At 43.8% G+C, this 18,437-nt stretch overlaps 1 protein-coding gene across 3 annotated transcripts in view; it reads right to left on the minus strand.

Annotated features, from left to right (window-relative positions):
- Window positions 1–563: 563 nt before the first annotated feature.
- The window catches only part of MSRB2 (methionine sulfoxide reductase B2), a 23,096-nt gene continuing 5,222 nt past the window's right edge, over window positions 564–18,437 (minus strand). Inside the window, exons 2-6 of one of the 3 annotated variants that reach the window (XM_023511469.1) lie at window positions 14,373–14,473; window positions 9,305–9,381; window positions 2,141–2,288; window positions 1,504–1,649; window positions 564–1,230 (exon numbers count right to left, since the gene is read on the minus strand). In XM_023511469.1, the coding sequence (XP_023367237.1) occupies window positions 1,149–1,230; window positions 1,504–1,649; window positions 2,141–2,288; window positions 9,305–9,381; window positions 14,373–14,473 (554 nt within the window). In that variant the 3' untranslated portion in view covers window positions 564–1,148. Of the gene's footprint in view, window positions 1,231–1,503; window positions 1,691–2,140; window positions 2,289–9,304; window positions 9,382–14,372; window positions 14,474–18,437 lie in introns of those variants that run through there. The other 2 variants (XM_003786756.3, XM_023511471.1) reach the window with 2 other exon arrangements.

Below are 18,437 nucleotides of genomic sequence, written 5' to 3' on the forward strand. Positions count from 1 at the left end.
CCCAGGAGTTGGAGGTTGCTGTGAGCATGATGCCATGGCACTCTACCCAGGGAGATAGCTTGAGGCTCCATCTCAAAAAAAAAAAAATGATGATTTGGGTACTTTAAAGTATGTATAAAGTTAATACATGACAATAGTAACAAAATATTGGAGAGCATTAATGGGGTTAAAGTGTTCTTCCAAGGTTAGCATTCTAGGTGGGGGAAGCATATATTGGTAACAAGCATGCATGTTGTGGTTTTCAGGATAGCCAATAAAAGAAATGTAAAGTAACATGTAACAGAGAGAAAAATGGAATAATTAAGTTTCCTGTCTGCTGCTAACATCACAGAGAGATTTAAGTACTTCTAGTGACACATTATTCAAGACTTCTAATCTGCAAAATACTTGACTGGCTAAGTCTCTGGTCATAACCAAATGCCGGGTACCATTCTATTCTAGTTCTTTTTTGTCATTTCACTTTAGAGTCATTTTTATAAAAGAGCAAATTCATTGACTTAGAAAGCAAACATAAATTTTACAAAATATTTTATTTGAACATTTAAAGGTTTTAACTTTGTTTGCCAAAAGTAAGAGGGGGATTCATAAATCACTGAAATCTAACAAACTCCATTACAGCTGATTTGTGGATAGAAAGGTTAAAAGTAGAACGTTGGAGACATTTAAAATTTTGGAAAAAAACTCACGCATCTCATGGCTCCCCATATGCGTCCCCCAAAGCAAAGCTTTCCACAACCCCACTCCTCAGTGCTGAGATACTGATGCCTTGGATTCCATATGCCCGTGAGGGACTGGATCACAATGGAAAATGCAGAGTTTTGTAGGAAGTTTTTGGTTTACTAGCCATTGGCGTCCTGATGTCCCCAAGGAGTCCGGCCCTGTGGTCCCACACAAAGCCTGTGGGAAGTCAGCACAAGGGAAACAGCTGTCCCTCTGTCACTTGGTGAAATTCCACAGCCCAAGTAGGAGTGGGGGTCAAGTCGATTCCAGTTAAGTCAGAGAAGCTGTGACTCTCGGGTTCCAGCAGCAAACTCAGCTGGTTTTATAGTAAATACAGCAAGTCATTCAGAGGAATTATGGAAATCAGGGGTTCAAATGAAAGAGCAGCCAGGGAGAAGAGACAGTCTAGGGCTCCCTTGGTTTGAACGTCAGTGCCACACTGTTGATGCAGAACCTCTGACCAGTGGGCGCAGGTCCATCAGGAAACACGTGGCCAAGATGAGCTTCACACTGCGAAGGAGAGAAGCCTCTGTCATTCCTTAAACAAAATTCTTTCCATGAAACCAGACAGACGAACCCCATACAGCTACCCAACTCTACAGTTTGACATCTGTAGGGGTGGGGTAGGGTAGGAAATGTCTATTGCCTCAAAAATTATTAAGAAATGAGAAAATACAGAACACAGTCGGGGGAAGTAGTTTTACTTTATCAGTAGAATGTGAGCAAGTTACTAAATCTAGGCCTTAACTTACTCATCTATAAAATGGGGGTGATAAATTATACCTGCAATTGAGCTGTTGGACAATTAATTGATATGAAGCATGTACAGCTATCCAGAGTGGCGAGGCAGTGCTGAATAAAGCTGTTGTGGCCGGGGCATTATTATCTTCCATTGAAGGCAAAACTAGGCAGTCCTCTCCTGCTTGCCTCTGGTGTTTTACGAAACCCACGCATCAGAAAACGTGAGCACCTAAGGATATCAAAATGAATCTGCTCTCTAGATTGAAGCCCCTCCGCCACCAGCCTACATGTGCTGAGGTCACCTGCAGCATCACTGTCTGCCAGTGACATGCTGCAGAGCGAAAAAGGAACACACTGGCCTTTCCTGCTGCCTGTCCCTGCTCAAAGGAACATGATAGACCAGCTCTTGCCTTTGCATCCTACCTCTGTCCCCATCTCTGTGGAAGGTGAGGACCAGGCAAGGCTGAGTATGGTTTGAGAAGCCTTTTTGCTCATCCACAGTGCCCAAAATGATGATAGAGAGAGATGGTTATGGATGTGAGGAAAAATCCAATGAATTTTGATGGCAAAAGCACCCTTCTCCAAGGACACCAGATTTCCTGAGGACAAGAAGCTCTCTGGGCTCTGGGGGCAGCTTCAGGGAAAATGAAAGGAAAAAAAAAAAAAAGAAAAACCCCACCTGCTTGCAGACGACCTCCATGCGCGCTGATCCTAGCGAGGTATCCAGACGTCGCAGGATCCCTGTCTGACTTTCGTCAGAGCCAGATGCACCATGAGCCTCAGAAAACGAAGGCCATCCCGTGCCAGAGCAGTACTTTTTTTCAGAACTACGGAAGACATTCACACCCGGGCAGCTGCTAAAGACGCCAGACCAGGAGGGCTTTGTGCCCCAGCTCACTCGCTGTCCTGGTGAGCAGGATCTTATTCCCACTGCCCGCTGCCCGATCCCACGCCCCGTTTGGTGAGTAGACAGTCTCAGGGGAACGAGTCTCACTGCATCTTCACTACTGAAGCCACCACCTTGTTGCAGTGAAAAGATTTCTTGTTCCTTTGATGCTAAAGGTTTCTTTCCTCATGACCAACAGGGATCTAAAAGCATGTGATGCTTTCTGAACTGTGTTGCATATCAGGAAACCCAGATCGAACCCATGTGTTCTGAAATCCAAATGAAATACCAGTGGTTGGGGGAGGTCACTGGGTCCCGGAGTATCACAGAAGTATAATATCAGAGGACGCAGCCATTTTTAGCAACAGGATTTAAAGTTATCTAAACACAGAAGCTTGACTGCCTTCCAGGATTCAAAACCTGCTGCTAGCCGCTTCTTAGCTGTGTGATATTAGACTGAGCTACTTAACCTCTTGAAGACTCAGTTTTTCCACCTATAAAACAGGCATAATAATATCTCCCCTAAAGGGGGCTGTGTTGAAGACTTAGGGCAGTGGTTTTCAACCTTCCTAATGCCACAACCCTTCAATACAGTCGCGACCCACAGGTTGAGAACCGCTGACTTAGGGGATACTCGTGGGGCACAGTGGAGGCACATGATAAATGTGCATGAACCTGAATGCTCATTATTGTTATTAATTCATGAGCCCGGCTGCCCGGCATTAACCACGGCAATGAAGAGGAGGAAAAGGGCCAGACGCAGTGGCTCATGCCTGTAATACTAGCACCTGGGAGGCAAAGGCAGGTAGATTGCTTGAGGTCACAAGTTTGAGACCAGCCTGAACAAGAGCAAGATCCTATCTCTACTAAAAATAGAAAAACTAGCCAGGCATTGTAGTGGGCACCTGTAGACCCAAATACGCAGGAGGCTGAGGCAAGAGGATCTCTTGAGCCCAAGAGATTGAGATTGCTGTGAGCTATAAGGATGCCATGGCACTCTACCCAGTGTGACAGAGTGAGACTCTGTCTCAAAGAAAAAAAAAAAGAGGAGAAGAAGGATGGTGCAGGAGAGGGGAGAGAAGGAGAGGAAGGGGAGGAGACCACATGCAGACCTGCTCACCAAAGACCCACTCTCTAAGTGTTCTGGCAGCTAAGCTCTCTTAAATAGCACTGGGAAAACAGACTTTCTTTTCTTTTTTTTTTTTTTTTGAGACAGAGCCTCAAGCTGTCCCCTAGATAGTGCCGTGGCATCACAGCTCACAGCAAACTCCAACTCCTGAGCTCAAGTGAGTCTCCTGCCTCTGCCTCCCAAGTAGCTGGGAGCACAGGTGCCCATCGTGCCCATCACAACGCCCAGCTATTTTTTGGTTGCAGCCATCATTGTTGTTTGGTGGGCCGGGGCTAGATTCGAACCCGCCACCTTAGGTGTATGTGGCTGGCGCCTTAGCCACTTGAGCCACAGGCACTGAGCCCCAACTTTCTTTTCTTAAATGCAATGGCAGGGAGATGGCCTCTCTAAGGTAGAAAGAACAGAATTGAATTTTAGAGCTGGAAAAAAAGTAGGGGAAGAAGAAAAAGTGGCAAAGGATCAAGTCCTTAGACTATGAACACAGCAGGGAGCTCAGGTGGGAGCACAAACTCCCTGGAAACAGGACTGTATATGTAGCAATTCTCAGATGTTGGTCTCAAGATCCCTCAAAAACCCCTAGATTACTGAGGATCCCAGAGAGCTTGTGTTTATATGAGTTACACATATCGGTATTTAACAAATTAGAAATTATAACAGTTTTTAAAACATGTATGCATCAAATTATTTTTTCAAATACAGGTTTAAGACCCTTTATCCAAAATACTTGGGACCAGAAATGTTTCAGATTTCAAATTTTTTCCAGATTTTGGAATATCTGTGTTATTTTACCACGTAACATCCTTGATCTGAAATTAAAATCTGAGATGCTCCTTTAAGCATCATGTCAGTGCTCGAAAAGTTACAGGTTTTGGAGGATTTCAGATTTTGGATTTTCCGATTAGCAAAGCTCAGGCCTACAATAAATTCATGATATGTTAACATATTTTTAGGACATATAGTTACATTTTCCAAAAAGAAACAAACATTTAGTGAGAAGACTTGTACTGTTTAATAATTCTAAAAATCTTTTCAATGTCTATCCTTTTAAAAAGACAACTGAATCTTCACATGTACCTCTGTATATGTTGCAATGTTGTTTTGACTGACATAAAAAGATATGACATGTACTTGGAAGAGGGAAGACCTTGTAGGTCCCCTAGAAAGGTCCCAGGAACCCTCAGGGTCCTCAGACCAGGCTTTGAGAACCACAGGTATAACCATTTGGAGTAAGGGCTTTAACTTCTGAAAGATTTGAGTATGGATCCGGGATGGTCTGTTACATTTGTGTGACCTTGGCAAGTTAATCTTTTGAAGTCTTAGCGTCCTAATCTATAGAACAGCAATGGCATTATTACTTCACTTTCTGTGTCTAGTGTGTTTAGCCTAATGTCTGATCCATGGTACATAAGTCAGTAGATATTTTTAAAATATTTATTAATATGATACATCCATGAGATGTGAGCAACCGTGGGCCCAAATGAAGTTGTACATTCAATCTGAGTTCTTTGTAATCTTCTTCAAAGAGTTCAAGAATATTCATCTGGCTACTCTGCTCAGGGAAAAACATCATTGAATATCTTTTAATCACAGCCTTTCCATCCTCAACATTATACATAAACTAGAGATCATAAAAGGAATTTTGATGGAGAATTATGAACACAATAACATTCTTTAAATGAATGAATCTAAGACTAATAAAAATGCATTAAAAGATTTTATGGGAAACAATAAACCTTTATTGATGCAATTAGCAGAATCTGGAGATTTTACTAAGTAATATGAGAGCCCCAACATATATAGTTTAAGACTGGGATCCTAAATTTTAAAGCCCAATCATAAATCCCAATATACATAATTTAAATAATTAGCAGATTACAAGGCTTATCCTTGAAAAATTAAAGCCATTCGGGATCACATACTGTTAGAGGTTTTTCTTTTGTTTAGTCTTCTGTGTTCATTTGCTTTGGTTTTCCTTCATGTCTGGAAATTTCACTGCCCCCAAACCAATAGCAGAGGCACCCGGTAATAAGTGACAACCCTAACCTTTTAGAAGAATTGCCATTCATTTGGGGGAATGGGGCACACCCAGGTTTTTAAACAATATTACTTAGTTACTCACGACATGTAGGATATCAGAGTGTTAAGTAACTTGTGAATTAGTACCAGGCACTGTTTCTTCCTCTTTTAAGACTTATGACAAATGTGTGATCCAACATTAGGTTTTAGTAAACACTGCCAGAGCAGGTTTATGGATGGAGAAAAAGGAGGAAGGAAGGAAGGGAAGCAGGCAGCTAGAATTACTTCCCTTATATTTCCATGGTGACTGCAAAACCGTAACTTCCTCTGATAGTCATGGTATAGCCACTGCAGGTAAGCAGCAGAACAGACATTATCGCTCAGCCAAGAAGTACGTACTTGTTGAGCACTTCTCTATGGATTTTCAAGGGTGATTATAACAAATTACAGAAAGTGGGCGGTACTATCTCACAGTTCTGGAGGCTGGAAGCCCAAAATCAAGGCGTAAGCAGTGCCGTGGTGCCTCTGAAGGGGTTAGGGCACCCTCTCTGCCTCTTCCTAGCTCCTGGAGGATGCTGGCAATCCCTGATCTGTGGCTGAGTAACACCGATCTCTGCTTCCATGTCACACAGCCTTCTCTCTGCCTGGCCACCTTCTCAGTACAGTAGTGATAAAGAATTAAGGGCCTGCCCTACTCCAGCATGAGCTTACTTTAACTAATTACATCTGCAACGACCCTACTGCCAAATAGTCACATTCACAGGTTTTGGGGATTAGGGCATCAGCAAATCATTTGACGAGACAATTCAATCCCTAACAACCCCCCTAAGGTCTATCAGGTGTCCTCAGACTATGGCCCGCGGGCCACATGCAGCCCACCAGGTGTTTTTGCCATCACTGCCTGTCCTGCTTGGCAGCCGACTCATCCCAGGGCCTGCAGTCCGGCCCTCCAACAGTCTGTGGGACAGTGAACTGGCCCCCTGTTTTAAAAGTTTGAGGACCCCTGTATAAGATGGTCAGGGAACTCAAGGAGCTCATCAGTTTATCTCCCCAACTAAATAAAATATTTGAGCCAGTAGAAAAAAACAATTAAATCCTAAATTTTGTGGTAATGACAAAGTAATAGGAATTGTTGTTGTTTTTTTTTAAACAGAGTCTCACTTTGTCATCCTAGGTAGAATGCCACGGTGTCATAGCTCACAGCAACCTCAAACTCTTGGGCTTAAGCAATCCTCTTGCCTTAGCCTCCTAAGCAGCTGGGACTACAGGAGCCCGCCACAACACCCAGCTATTTTTAGAGACAGGGTGTCACTCTTGTTCAGGCAATCCACCTGCCTCTGCCTTTCAGAGTGCTGGGATTATAGGTATGAGCCACGGCGTCCAGCCTCAAACTAATAAGAATTTGAAACAGAAGAAAGAAAAACCCACAGTGCCTACTATCGGAGAAAGTTTCATGAAGAAATTTAGGATTCAACAAGTGGAAGTTAAAAGAGCATACCACAGGAGGGGGCTGGAGGCAGGTAGGAAGCCGCCCAGCAGGGGTAGGAAGCAAGGAGGCAGTGGGCCCTCATTTGCTATTAAATAACTCTCTAGCCCTTCACTTCAGTTTGACTCTACACAAGCAGTTAAGGAATTATTTTTTCCAAACCCCTGTTTCCTAACATAGAGGCTATAGACAGAGAGAGGAGGGAAATGATAGGTAAAACAAGAATGTATCCCTAAAACTATCTTCGGGAATGGGACGAATACTCTGGAATATAATCATTTGCCTGTTCCCATTAACTGGATGGACTGTCTTCTCTGGAATTCCTCCTTATCAGACACATGTTCATGTACACAGCTCTAAGACATCTCTAAGAAAATATCATTGTAATTTGCACTGAGTGCCTGGCATGTGCCAAGTATATCAGATACTCTCCCACCAACTGTACAAATAAAGTCCTATTATCCTTATTTTAGGTGAGGAAATGGGAGGTACAGAGAGGTTAGTACCGTATGAACACCTAGCTGCTTTAATTACTCTACTATACTGGCTCTCCCATAAATGAATGCATCTTTAAGGCGATATTCTACAACACAAATGATTCTGATGGAATATATTCTTATTTCCCTCAGTCTTGGCTGCAATAGTAGTAACAGGAAAATGGAACAGAAACAAATTCAAAAGTCCTTAAGACAGGAAAACAGAAACTTTTCAGCTCAAACTAAAGGGTTAAAAAGAAATAAGGTTGGTGAATTAGCAGTTGAATAAACTAGTCACTTGGTAAATGGACTTTTGGAGAATTGGCTGGTTCTCCTATTAATGAATCTTGGCCATTTCAGGAACTCTATGACCCAGGCTTGGTCACGGAACTTCCTTAATTTGAGCTAGCATTGTGCTAATACGGTAGCTACTAGCCACGTGTGGCCTTTGAAATGAAAACTTTGGCTTCTTAGCTACTTTAACCACATCTTAAGTGGCCACCACAACGGCCAGGCAGACAGAGACATTTTCACCACCACTGGATAGAGCTTTCTGCTCTGCTGGCTCAGGACCCTTGCAGCTCCCAGGCCCTGACACCATGACTGCGTGGTGAGGGGCCAGAGTGCACCAGGTGGTAAGGAGGCCCCCTCTTTATAGGTACAGAAACTGGAATGCCAAGGAAGTCACAGAGTTAAAACTCCAACTTAAAAGCACCTCCTTACAAGGATGGCTTCTCATCTGTCTTCAGTCCCGGATGGGAACAGAACAAGGTGAGTGCACAGTAGTGAGGTGGTCTCTGACACCTTGACAACATGGTTCTTGGGCTGAAAGCACACTGGCCATCTCAAAGCCCTACCTATGTCAAGAAATAAGTATTATCTCAGAAATATGAGTTACGCACTTTACTGTATAAAAATTTACCTTCTAGTTTCCCCTGTGCCACAAAGCCCTGCCCTTCCGTGAGCATGGAGGAAAATTAATGCTAATCGCTCCTCGTTCTGGCGGGCAGGTCTGGTTTGCTAGCGCAGCGCACATTAGCAGCCAGCCGGCCAGGACAGCCCGGGCCCCTCACACCCAGAGGACAGAGGGAAGCGCTGCCTAATGGACGATCCACAGAGCTGGCTTGATTTATATTTTATTCCAAACCAATTTGGGGTTGATGCAAAAGAAAGAAAAACATCTTTGAAGTTCTGAAAAACAGGACTTCAAAGATGTTTTCCTTTCTTCTTCATTGAATTCCCTGTTTTTAGTCTGTTTCCTGCATGTCTAAACAGAAAAGCATTTGTTGAGAGATTTCAGGTCCTGATTGACTTAAAAGAGGCTTTGAAATCAAGGGACAATTAAATTTACTTTCAGCTACATAGAAGAGGGCATGGTATTCACTACTGTCAAGCATCGTGGGGAATCTCTCCTCATAAAATTCTACATTTCCTAAATTAAGTTATAAACCCATTTTCCCTGGGAGAGAGACAGTCTTAATCGCATGGCCCAGCAAATACAATTATGGCTTAGGCTTCTTTAAATACTTTCCCTCTATAATATTCTAATAGCTTTATCATTAAGATGACCACCAAGTTTTATTTGTTTGGTATTTCTCAGGGATAAAGGAAGAATATAAGCTAAGAAGTCTTGGGACCAGCTCTAAATGAGAGGGAAAAAAAATCAAGGCAGGAAAGTATCTTGTACTTGTGTGAACAGCTCTCCTTATGTCAAAAATGCCAAATGAGAAGGGCAGTTAAAAGCAATATGAGAATTACGAGCATTTATTTATCCAAAGCCCTGAGTGAGATAGAGCCAAATGTACCTGGAGGTCTGTTCGCCTGCCACAGTTCTTGGTTCCCCAGCTTACCTGAAGAGTGGACTATCACAGCACACGCAATGATACATTCCTGCCTCCTCGTTATTCAGGTAGAGCCCACTGAAAGGCTGAAAGAGAAACAAATACGTCGTGTTCAGTTTCTCACACTACCAGCAGGAGATGAGAGAGCAGATCTGAATCCTAGATGAGCCTCCATAGCAAGGAATTTCTGTATTAATTTGACAAAGTGCAAATACTACTAGACAGAAAATTAGAATGCACCGATGAAGCAGCCTGCAGGCTTATTTACAGCCGGCTTTTATTGTGCCAAATATTCGTATTATGACATTAATCATGCTTTGTATTTATATAGCACCTTTCATCCAAGAATAGCAAAGCCAGTGAAAAAGCCAGAGAGCAGAGTCTTGTCTTTTGGGATCGTGTTAAGACTTCATAAACAAAACAGTTACTATAACAGGAACCTAGTCCACTAACACATTTTGAAATCTCCAGTGAAAGAGAGAATACAGATACACAGAAAGCAGAGTTCAGCGAGGTCAGGGGTTGTGCCTTTAGTAAGCTTCCCATGGTATTTAGTCCACTGAATTTTTTTTTTTTGAGACAGTTTGATTTTGTTGCCCTTGGTAGAGTGGCATTATAGCTATGGCATTATAGCTCACAGCAACCTCAAACTCTTAGGCTTGAGCAATCCTCTTGCTTAAGCCTAAGAGTAGCTGGGACTACAGGAGCCGGCCCTGACGCCCAGCTAGTTTTAGAGACAGGGTCTCACTCTTGCTTAGGCTGGTCTCGAACTTCTGAGCTCAAGCAATCCACCCGCCTCAACCTCCCAGAGTGCTAGGATGGCAGGCATGAGCCACAGCGCCCAGCCAGCACACTGCATATACAATAAATGTTAAATAATGAGCTAGAGCCCCTTGGTGCCTAGGATCCTACTTAGATGAAATTACTACACTAGTTGTGGCTTAAAGAGTTTGAAAGTCTGCAAAGGTATTTTAAGAGGAAGGCAGGCAGACTTAAATCCTGGCTCAGTTAGGATTTTTTATTTTTATTTTTTTCCAGTTTTTGGCCGGGGCTAGGTTTGAACCTGCCACCTCTGGCATATGGGGCTGGCGCCCTACTCCCTTGAGCCACAGGTGCCACCTGAGTCAGGATTTTTTAAAATGTTATTTTACAAACGGGATGCCTCCTCTTTTTTGTTAAAAAAGGCCATTTTTGCCAATTCCTTTTGCCTTCTCCTTTTTGAAGAAAATTAAAGATAGATAAACACTTGCACAAGGTAAGTACAAAGACCCATGGTCTCCGCGCCTGGTGACGAGCTCTTATCCCGCTTTATAGGCTGTAGGAGAAGCTAAAGCACAGAGAGGTTCACAAGTGACAAAGCTGACTCAGGAAATCACCGGGACCCTTTTGCCCTCTCCAGATTCCTCAACTCCAAAAATTCACAGGTTGTACATCGAAATTCCCCGTGGTAGTTATTAACAGCACATTTTCAGCAAGTGGCATAACAGACAATTTCAAATTAACCTACTGAGCCTACCATCTGGGCACACTTGGAGGTTTTCCCTCTTTAAAAACCCCAGACTTAGCGGCAGAAATCCAAGCAGTACTGAGCTGGTCTTTTATGGCCAGTTTTGTTGAATGCCTGATCCCAACACTGGCACTGATGGGCATGTTTAATCAAGTGGGTTGCCCATCCTCCCCCTGAGCTGAGGATGGACCCAGGGAAAATGGCAGCCAGTCCCAAGGCTGATCTAGAAAACCTATTCATAGGATCCAGGTAGCCTGGTAAGTGTCAAAATATAATTGCATCTTTGTAGGGGGCAGCTGGGCAGAGAAAGTGACAGGGAATTGCTATCACAATAAAAAAAAAAAAGTAATAATAAAAATAAAGAATTCAAATGAAAAAGAATTTTTGGCCAACATACTTTACAAAATGATACCTAGCTGCTCCCTCCTTGCCAAGCTTCCTACTGTGTCCCCTCCCCGCTCCCCAATTTTAGACAGGTCTTTACTATCTCTTTAGAGCCAAAATCTGCTTCTAGCTCATGTGTGTTCCAGCATTTCCACCCCAGAGCTGAGCTGGGTACTAAGACTCCAGCTATGGCAGGGAGTGGGGAACAAACCCACAGTTCCTGCACTCATGGAACTTGCCACCTAGAGGGAAAGAGACAGGTGGTGACAGCCATGACAGAAATGACATACAGTTGGGTAACATCGTATCTTTCCCTATGAAGGGAGTTTCCGTGAAGGTTTTCTGCGCTAGATACTCACGGAGATGGTGGCAGGGATGTCTTTTTCTCCCCTTAACCTTTTATTACTATTATTTTTTAATGCAGAGCTGATTGATGTTTATTATAGAAAATTTTCAAAACACTCATCTGGGTTTTGAGGGATGAGTAAGAGTTAGTCAGATGAAGAAATGGAAGAGTATTTCTGGCCAGCAGAACAGCTTGGGCAAGGCCGCACGTGGGGAAAAGGCCGAGGAAGAGACAGGGCAGAGACAGTGCTGGAAAGGCAGGAGGGGCCAGACCAGGTTAGCCGACAGTGAAGGGCCTAAACTCAGTCCTATCCCAAATGCAAAGCTACTGGAAACCTGTAATCGGGGTGTACACCTGACCAGAGATGGGTTTAATAAATAAATAAATACACGCGCACGCGCGCGCACACACACACACATATATAATTTAACCTCAATTAGTAGGAAATAGGACAGAGATAATTTTTAGAAAGCTCATTTGACATCCAGGTGAAGAACAGATTGGAGAGGGGACAGGAAGATGCTGGAGGCAGAGAGTAATGCCACCTTGGTCACTCACAGACCTGGAGACCGGTCCTGCTCAGGCAAAGCAATGGAAACAAAAGAAAGAGAGTCAGAAATAATTGTAGAAGAACGAACTGAAATGACCGGCTATAGAGAGAGGGGCTGGGGTTAGAGACAGAGTGACATTTGAGACTCCCCTGGGATTTCAAGGTCTGTCTGGACTATTTGGAATGAATGACTGCAGATAATTTCACATGAAACCATTACAAAGGTGGGGACAGAGCCAATGGAAACCAACAAGGGACCCCACTAGGCCTATGTGACAAAGGAAGGAGAGGGAAGCGACCAAGACCCAGTGTGGCTGCACCTGCAGGTGGGGGCTGCCACCTGTAGGAGAGGAACAGCACTGCTGGCCTGCACCCTACAGAGGCCCCTGGGGACCCAGTGATTTCTCCACCCTACCCTTTGATCTTGCTGGTGTTTCCCACTGGCTAAACCACACTGGTAGCCAGAGGGAAAGGGGGCTGGTCACTCTTTCCAGAGCTCAGAGCAGAGAGAGGCCCGGGGACAGTGGGTCTGGGGGCCGGACAGAGAATGACCTGGATGAAACCTCCCTTCTAACGATACCCAACTTTCAGTTACTGCTCAGTCAGGCTGTAAATCCTTCCCCTGGCCGAGCAAAGTGTCTGTCACTGTTTCTGGATAAAAACATGTGCAACTGAATTTTAATTCGGAGCCACCAAAGGGAAGTCTTCCACGTTTTAGTTTTCTTCTCTCAGCCTAATGAAGAACAGTTCTGCAGTGTTCTAAGTGGAAACAGGCTAACAGAAAGGGATTTATAACATTAGTTAAAATAATGGATGGTGCTCATTTTGTAAAATAGTCAAATGCACAAAGTATATTGCACCATCTGTTTGCAAAGCTCACAGATTTATTCTCCTAAACATCTGGAGCTCAACTTCTAGGCCTTGTGTATACACCCAACGCTGCCTGGCTCTGTACCTGAGAATTAGGGCTGCCTCCGAATATTCTGGGAACACACACAATAGTGACGCCCAGGCTATCTATCACGTGAGATTCCCTTGTGCTATCCCCAAGTACGGCTAATGTGGTCTCTCCCCCAGTGAAGGCTTTATGAAAATCTCACCCACAGGAAGTTTTAAAAAATACCAGCATTTCACAAAACTCTTTTGGGATGTGCTGGCTTGTCTGACAACTTTAGCATCCGAGAAACTGAGAGTACGACCATGATTATAAGGCCACGCACACATGGACAGCTACCTTAATTCTGCAGGGAATGACAAAGGAAAAATATAAGTCCTTTACAACTTGGCAAAACCACTGCCCTGTGATCCACTTAACAGATAAAAATGTCTAATAACAAAGTTCAATAGCTAAATTCCAGCGGCTATATTAAGATCTAAGAATCCTTGTTAAGAAATGCAAGATTGTAAAAAAAAAAAAAAATGGCATGATAAGAAGAAACCACTGAGGGTTGTTCTCTCTGGAAATACATGAAACTGATGAATGCAATTGATTTTCTGAGTATCAACGGTAGCCGTAGCGTGTTAGGTGCCAGGGCCTATCAGAGCGATGGGGGCTGCTGTGGAGGGCGTCTTGGGAAAGCAAACCTGGCTCAGGACCGGGAAGAGGCTTCCCTGAGAAAGTGAGGCTTGGGGGCTGAGCGCTGCAAGGTAGGTGTGAACTAGTCAGAGGGAAAGGTGGTGGGAAAGGGGAAGGAATGTGGGGTGCAAGAGCCCTGGAAGAGAAGGGAGCCCAGGGTGTGTGAGAGCCCAAGGGACATTGCCGACAGAACAAAGCATCGAGAGGAAAGACGCAGGATTTCAGGATGTGGTGGCAGGGAGCCATTGGGACCTTTTTAGCCATTTACTGTTTTTCTCTCTCCTTGGAAGCTGCGAGCAGCCACTGGAGGATTCTGGCCTGGGGAGTACTGCGGTCAGATTCGAATCTTTCCAAGACCTCTTTGGCTGCGGATGAGAATGGGTTGGCTGGAGCAAGGATGGCTGGGTGTGGGGAGGTGACCTGACCTAATGGGAAGGTGACCTGGCCCAGCAGGGAGGTGAGAGCATTGGAGGGAAGTGAACTGACTGGAAGGTTATTTAGAAGGCAGAACAGAGGTGATGGGAGCCACGTGGCAGGAGGAAGTTTCAGGTTTCTACACCTCTATGGATATGAAGTCACCAGGAATGGGAGCCCAGGAGGAAGACCGGATCTACAGCTGGACGGCCAGGAGTAGGTTTGGTAGACCGATCTATTCCAATCTCCCCCTCACCCCTGGAACATCTAAGCAGAAGACTGTGAACCACTTCAGCTTACCGGTTCTGTTCCTTTTTCTCTCGTGACGTAGAATTGCTCTGGCGTCAGTTTCTTCTGCCATTCGCTCTTGGTGAGGGATGGCTCACACTTTGTAAGAGACCCTGCATTATTAAAAGGAATTTTTTTTATTAAAACAAAAAATGCGATGAACTTTTCTTCCCTGGTCTTACTCCTAAAGTGTGCTATTGCCCAATGGAATAGTCCAGTCCCCCCACCACAGGGGCTTCATTCTTCACAGGGACCAGATATCTTGGGTACAAAAGGCCTTCATTGACTATTTAATTTAATAAGAAATTAGTAATAAGTAGAGAGCAGCTTTTCTCATCCTCCTGGGGCACAGAAGCTAAAGAGGCAGCTGAAAGAGGCAAGATGGCAGAATAAATTGCCCTCAGGTGCCTAAGAGTGGAAACTAATCCTCTTCCCACTACTTTAGGGGAGCAGCTCCGGGCAGGCTCCAGCTGAGCACCCTTGAGGGACTGAATGAAAAGAACCTCCAGCTAGTAAGTTATTAAACTCTCCTCCCTTGCTGGTTTATAAAGATATCTCCAATTTTGTTTGTCAAGAGAGGTCTTTATTAAAAAAAATTTTTTTTGGATGGAAAAAAAAGAGAATCCTATTATTGCAATGGAAACAGAAATACTATAACTTATTATTATGCTTTGTGGGTTTTGTCCATATTTTATTTTCCTTTTTTCCAGCTCCCTTTGGCGTCTACATGACCAGTTTTCATTTGGGTAAGTGTAAACAACGTAACTGAACAATGCTCTCTTTAGCCAAAGGGGGCAGGGAGTCCAACTTCTATAATAAATGTTTTAATCAGCCAACATTAAGGATTTGAAAGGACTGTATAATCTGACCAGCTCCTCAATTTACACATTAGAAAAGAGAAGCTCAAACGGTTAGTAATCCGACCATAACATTCAAAATGAAATGTTAAACCCCTGTGATGTCAGCAGCTAGGTCTCAAACACGTCAGAAGTTACAGCTGAAATTCATTTTTGGTTTCAATAAAATAAAGTCCTAAACAATACTTCGGCAGGAAAAGACTTATCTTCATCACTGGTTTTAATACTGTATAATATCAGGGCTACCTGTGGCTCAAAAGGGTAGGGCGCTGGCCCCATATACCAGAGGTGGCAGGTTCAAACCTGGCCCTGCCCCCCCCAAAAAATACTGTACAATATTATATTTGCAATGTTGTATTCTGTTGTAATTGTTTACAATTTACTAAAAGGGATTTTACCTGTTAAAACATATTAAAAGTTGTCTTAAATGTATTTTTTATAGGGCTACAGGGATTTCTCTTTACTATGGAAATGTAGCTCTGAAATTTTCCTGTGGACAGAGATCTCAGTTAACACACACTTTTTCAGGAACTCATCACTTTGAGCAGTGTATTTATGTGATAATTATTCCTGCGCAGCGGCTGCAGAGTTATCATGCAGAATGCCAAGTAATAAAGGCAGAAGGAAGTACAGATTTTTAAAAATCCCCATTTCTGCAACCACCAAAATAATAACTGATTCAAGTAAGAGTCATCAGAGGATTCTAAAACCCCTGGGTGAAAGACCACTGGGCGTGAATAGTCACACCTCAAAGTATGACCCAAAGGGGCCATTGAGATGCAATGGCTCAAACCTGCAATTCTAGCACTTGGGGAGGCCAAAGCGGGAAAGATCACTTGAGTTCAGTTTGAGCAACAGCAAGACGCTGTCTCTAAAAATTTCTACCAAAAATAGAAAAATTAGCCAGCCACAGTAGGACACATCTGTAGTCCCAGCTACTCAGGAGGCTGAGGCAGGAGGACTGCTTGAACCCAGGAGTTCAAGGTTACTGTGAGCTACACTGCACTCTATTCAGGGTAACAGAGCAAAACTCAGTCTCAAAAAATAAATAAATAAAACAAAAAAACTGTATCCCAAGGGTTATTAATTACAAAGAAGAAAATCTGCCTTTATAATGGAGAAATCCAGAAGTTTCCACCTTAACTAAGTAAAGTTCACCAATAGTGAGCCTCGTTCTGTCCTGATGTGATGCTCTGAGGAGGGCACAACAGGACCGGGAGAGTTTTGCTGCCAAAAGCTTTTAATCTGTGTATAATCATGAAGAAACAATCACATAAGTGAAAACGGAGGGCAATTCTGCAAAACAACTGCTCTCCACAACTAAATACAATATGTGATCCTTTGGGTTGGGGGCGGGAAACACAGCTTAAAAAGACATTACTGATATACTGGGGAAATTTGAATATGAACTCTATATTAGACAAGGATGTTCAATTTCCTGAGTAGGAAACCTATCTTGTGATTTTGGTTAAAATAAATCTCTTTGGTCTTAGGAGACATGCTGAAACATTTGAGGGTAAAGTGTTACAAGGTTGGCAAGTGACGCTCAAAGGGTTCAGCAAGATAAACATATAATTAAATGTGAGTGTGTGTAAAGCTAAACCTTTTCTGAAATAAGAAAGCTTATTTTAGAAATTATCTTTTGGATGTCTAGCCCTATACCATTAAGTTAAGCACTACTGTACAAAATCCCCAGACTAGAGACAGTCTTCATTATAAACACAAAGTTACTAATCTCTTCTAGCCCATGAGGCCCAGGAAAATGAATAAACAAAAAGCCAAAATTACTAATTCCCCGGAGGTCTCAAAGTACCATGGTGATTATTACATTGCTTCGGTTAGTTCTTTCCATTCCTTCACCATGGGTCTTTCAACCTTTTTGTGTTCTCTGCAAACCCTGGTCTCTACCACCTCCCACCTTCCTCTCAACAGATGAGTTCACTTTTGAGAAATCAAAAGCCCCCACAAAAGAAATCCCTCCACTTTGGGCTACCAAACCATCGCCTTTACCTACACTTACCCTTCCTCTTTCCATCTGGTCCCAGGGAAACAAGTGACAGAGTCCTCCTATCCATGTCTGTCTGTTTGGTTTCTTTGTTTTGCCACCTCTGCTCATGATCCTATCTCCCTTGTCCTCTCTAAAGATCGAGACTCATAGATTGTCTCACTGTAACTGAATTATCAACTTCTCACACTCCACTGGCTCTTGCCATTTGCATCCAGATATGCTGAGTCTTTCAAAGTAAGAAAAGTAACACAAACCTCATTTTCCTCACACGGCCCCCATCTCCCAGATACTGTTCTTTTTCTTGTCTCCTTCACAACCGAATTTCTTAAAAGGGTTGTCTATACCTCCGCACCCCTCTCAGTCACTCCTCCAAACCTCAGCACCTACCCCTTGACTGCAGGAATCTGTCCCCAAGAGAGTTCACTAACCACTCTCTTAGGAAAACCAGTGATGGCTCCATCCTTACTTATGGGCCCCTGACAGTATTTGGCACTACCAGCATTCTTTTGGAGACAGAGTCTCATTTTGTCGCCCTTGGTAGAGTGCCGTGGCATCACAGCTCACAGCAACCTCAAACTCTTGGGCTCAAGTGATCCCCTTGCCTCAGCCTCCTAAGTAGCTGGAACTACAGGCATCTACCACAATACCTGGCTATTTTTAGAGATGGGGGTCTCCCTCTGGCTCAGGCTGGTCTCGAACCTGTGAACTCAAGCAAACCACCCTCCTCAGCCTCCCAGAGTGCTAGGATTACAGGCGTGAGCCATCTTGCCCAGCCCTAGGCATTCTCTCTTTTATGGTATGTTCCATTCCACTGGCTCTGTGACACCAAACTCTCTCAGCTCTGCTGTTACCCCTGCCCGTGTTCTCCCTCACTCTCCTTTCTCAAGCCATTCCCTGAATAATTGTGTTCTTCCTAGGCTTTCTTCTGTCATCACTCTGGACCCGCCATGTGGATGATATCCACTTAGTAGCTTAAAGTACCATCTACATCCATGTTTTTCAACCTTTCTTATCTCACAGCACACTTGCACCTGTAGTTAAACTTCCACAACACACTTAAATTATGTTGATCAAAAAAAGGTTGGCTCAGCGCCTGTGGCTCAAGTGGCTAAGGCATCAGCCACATACACCTAAGGTGGCGGGTTCGAATCCCCAGCCCGGGCCCGCCAAACAACGATGGCTGCAACCAAAAAATGGCCAGGCGTTGTGGCG

This window comes from Otolemur garnettii, unplaced genomic scaffold, assembly GCF_000181295.1.
Source record: "Otolemur garnettii isolate 467f Iridium unplaced genomic scaffold, OtoGar3 scaffold00019, whole genome shotgun sequence".
NCBI lineage: Eukaryota > Metazoa > Chordata > Mammalia > Primates > Galagidae > Otolemur > Otolemur garnettii.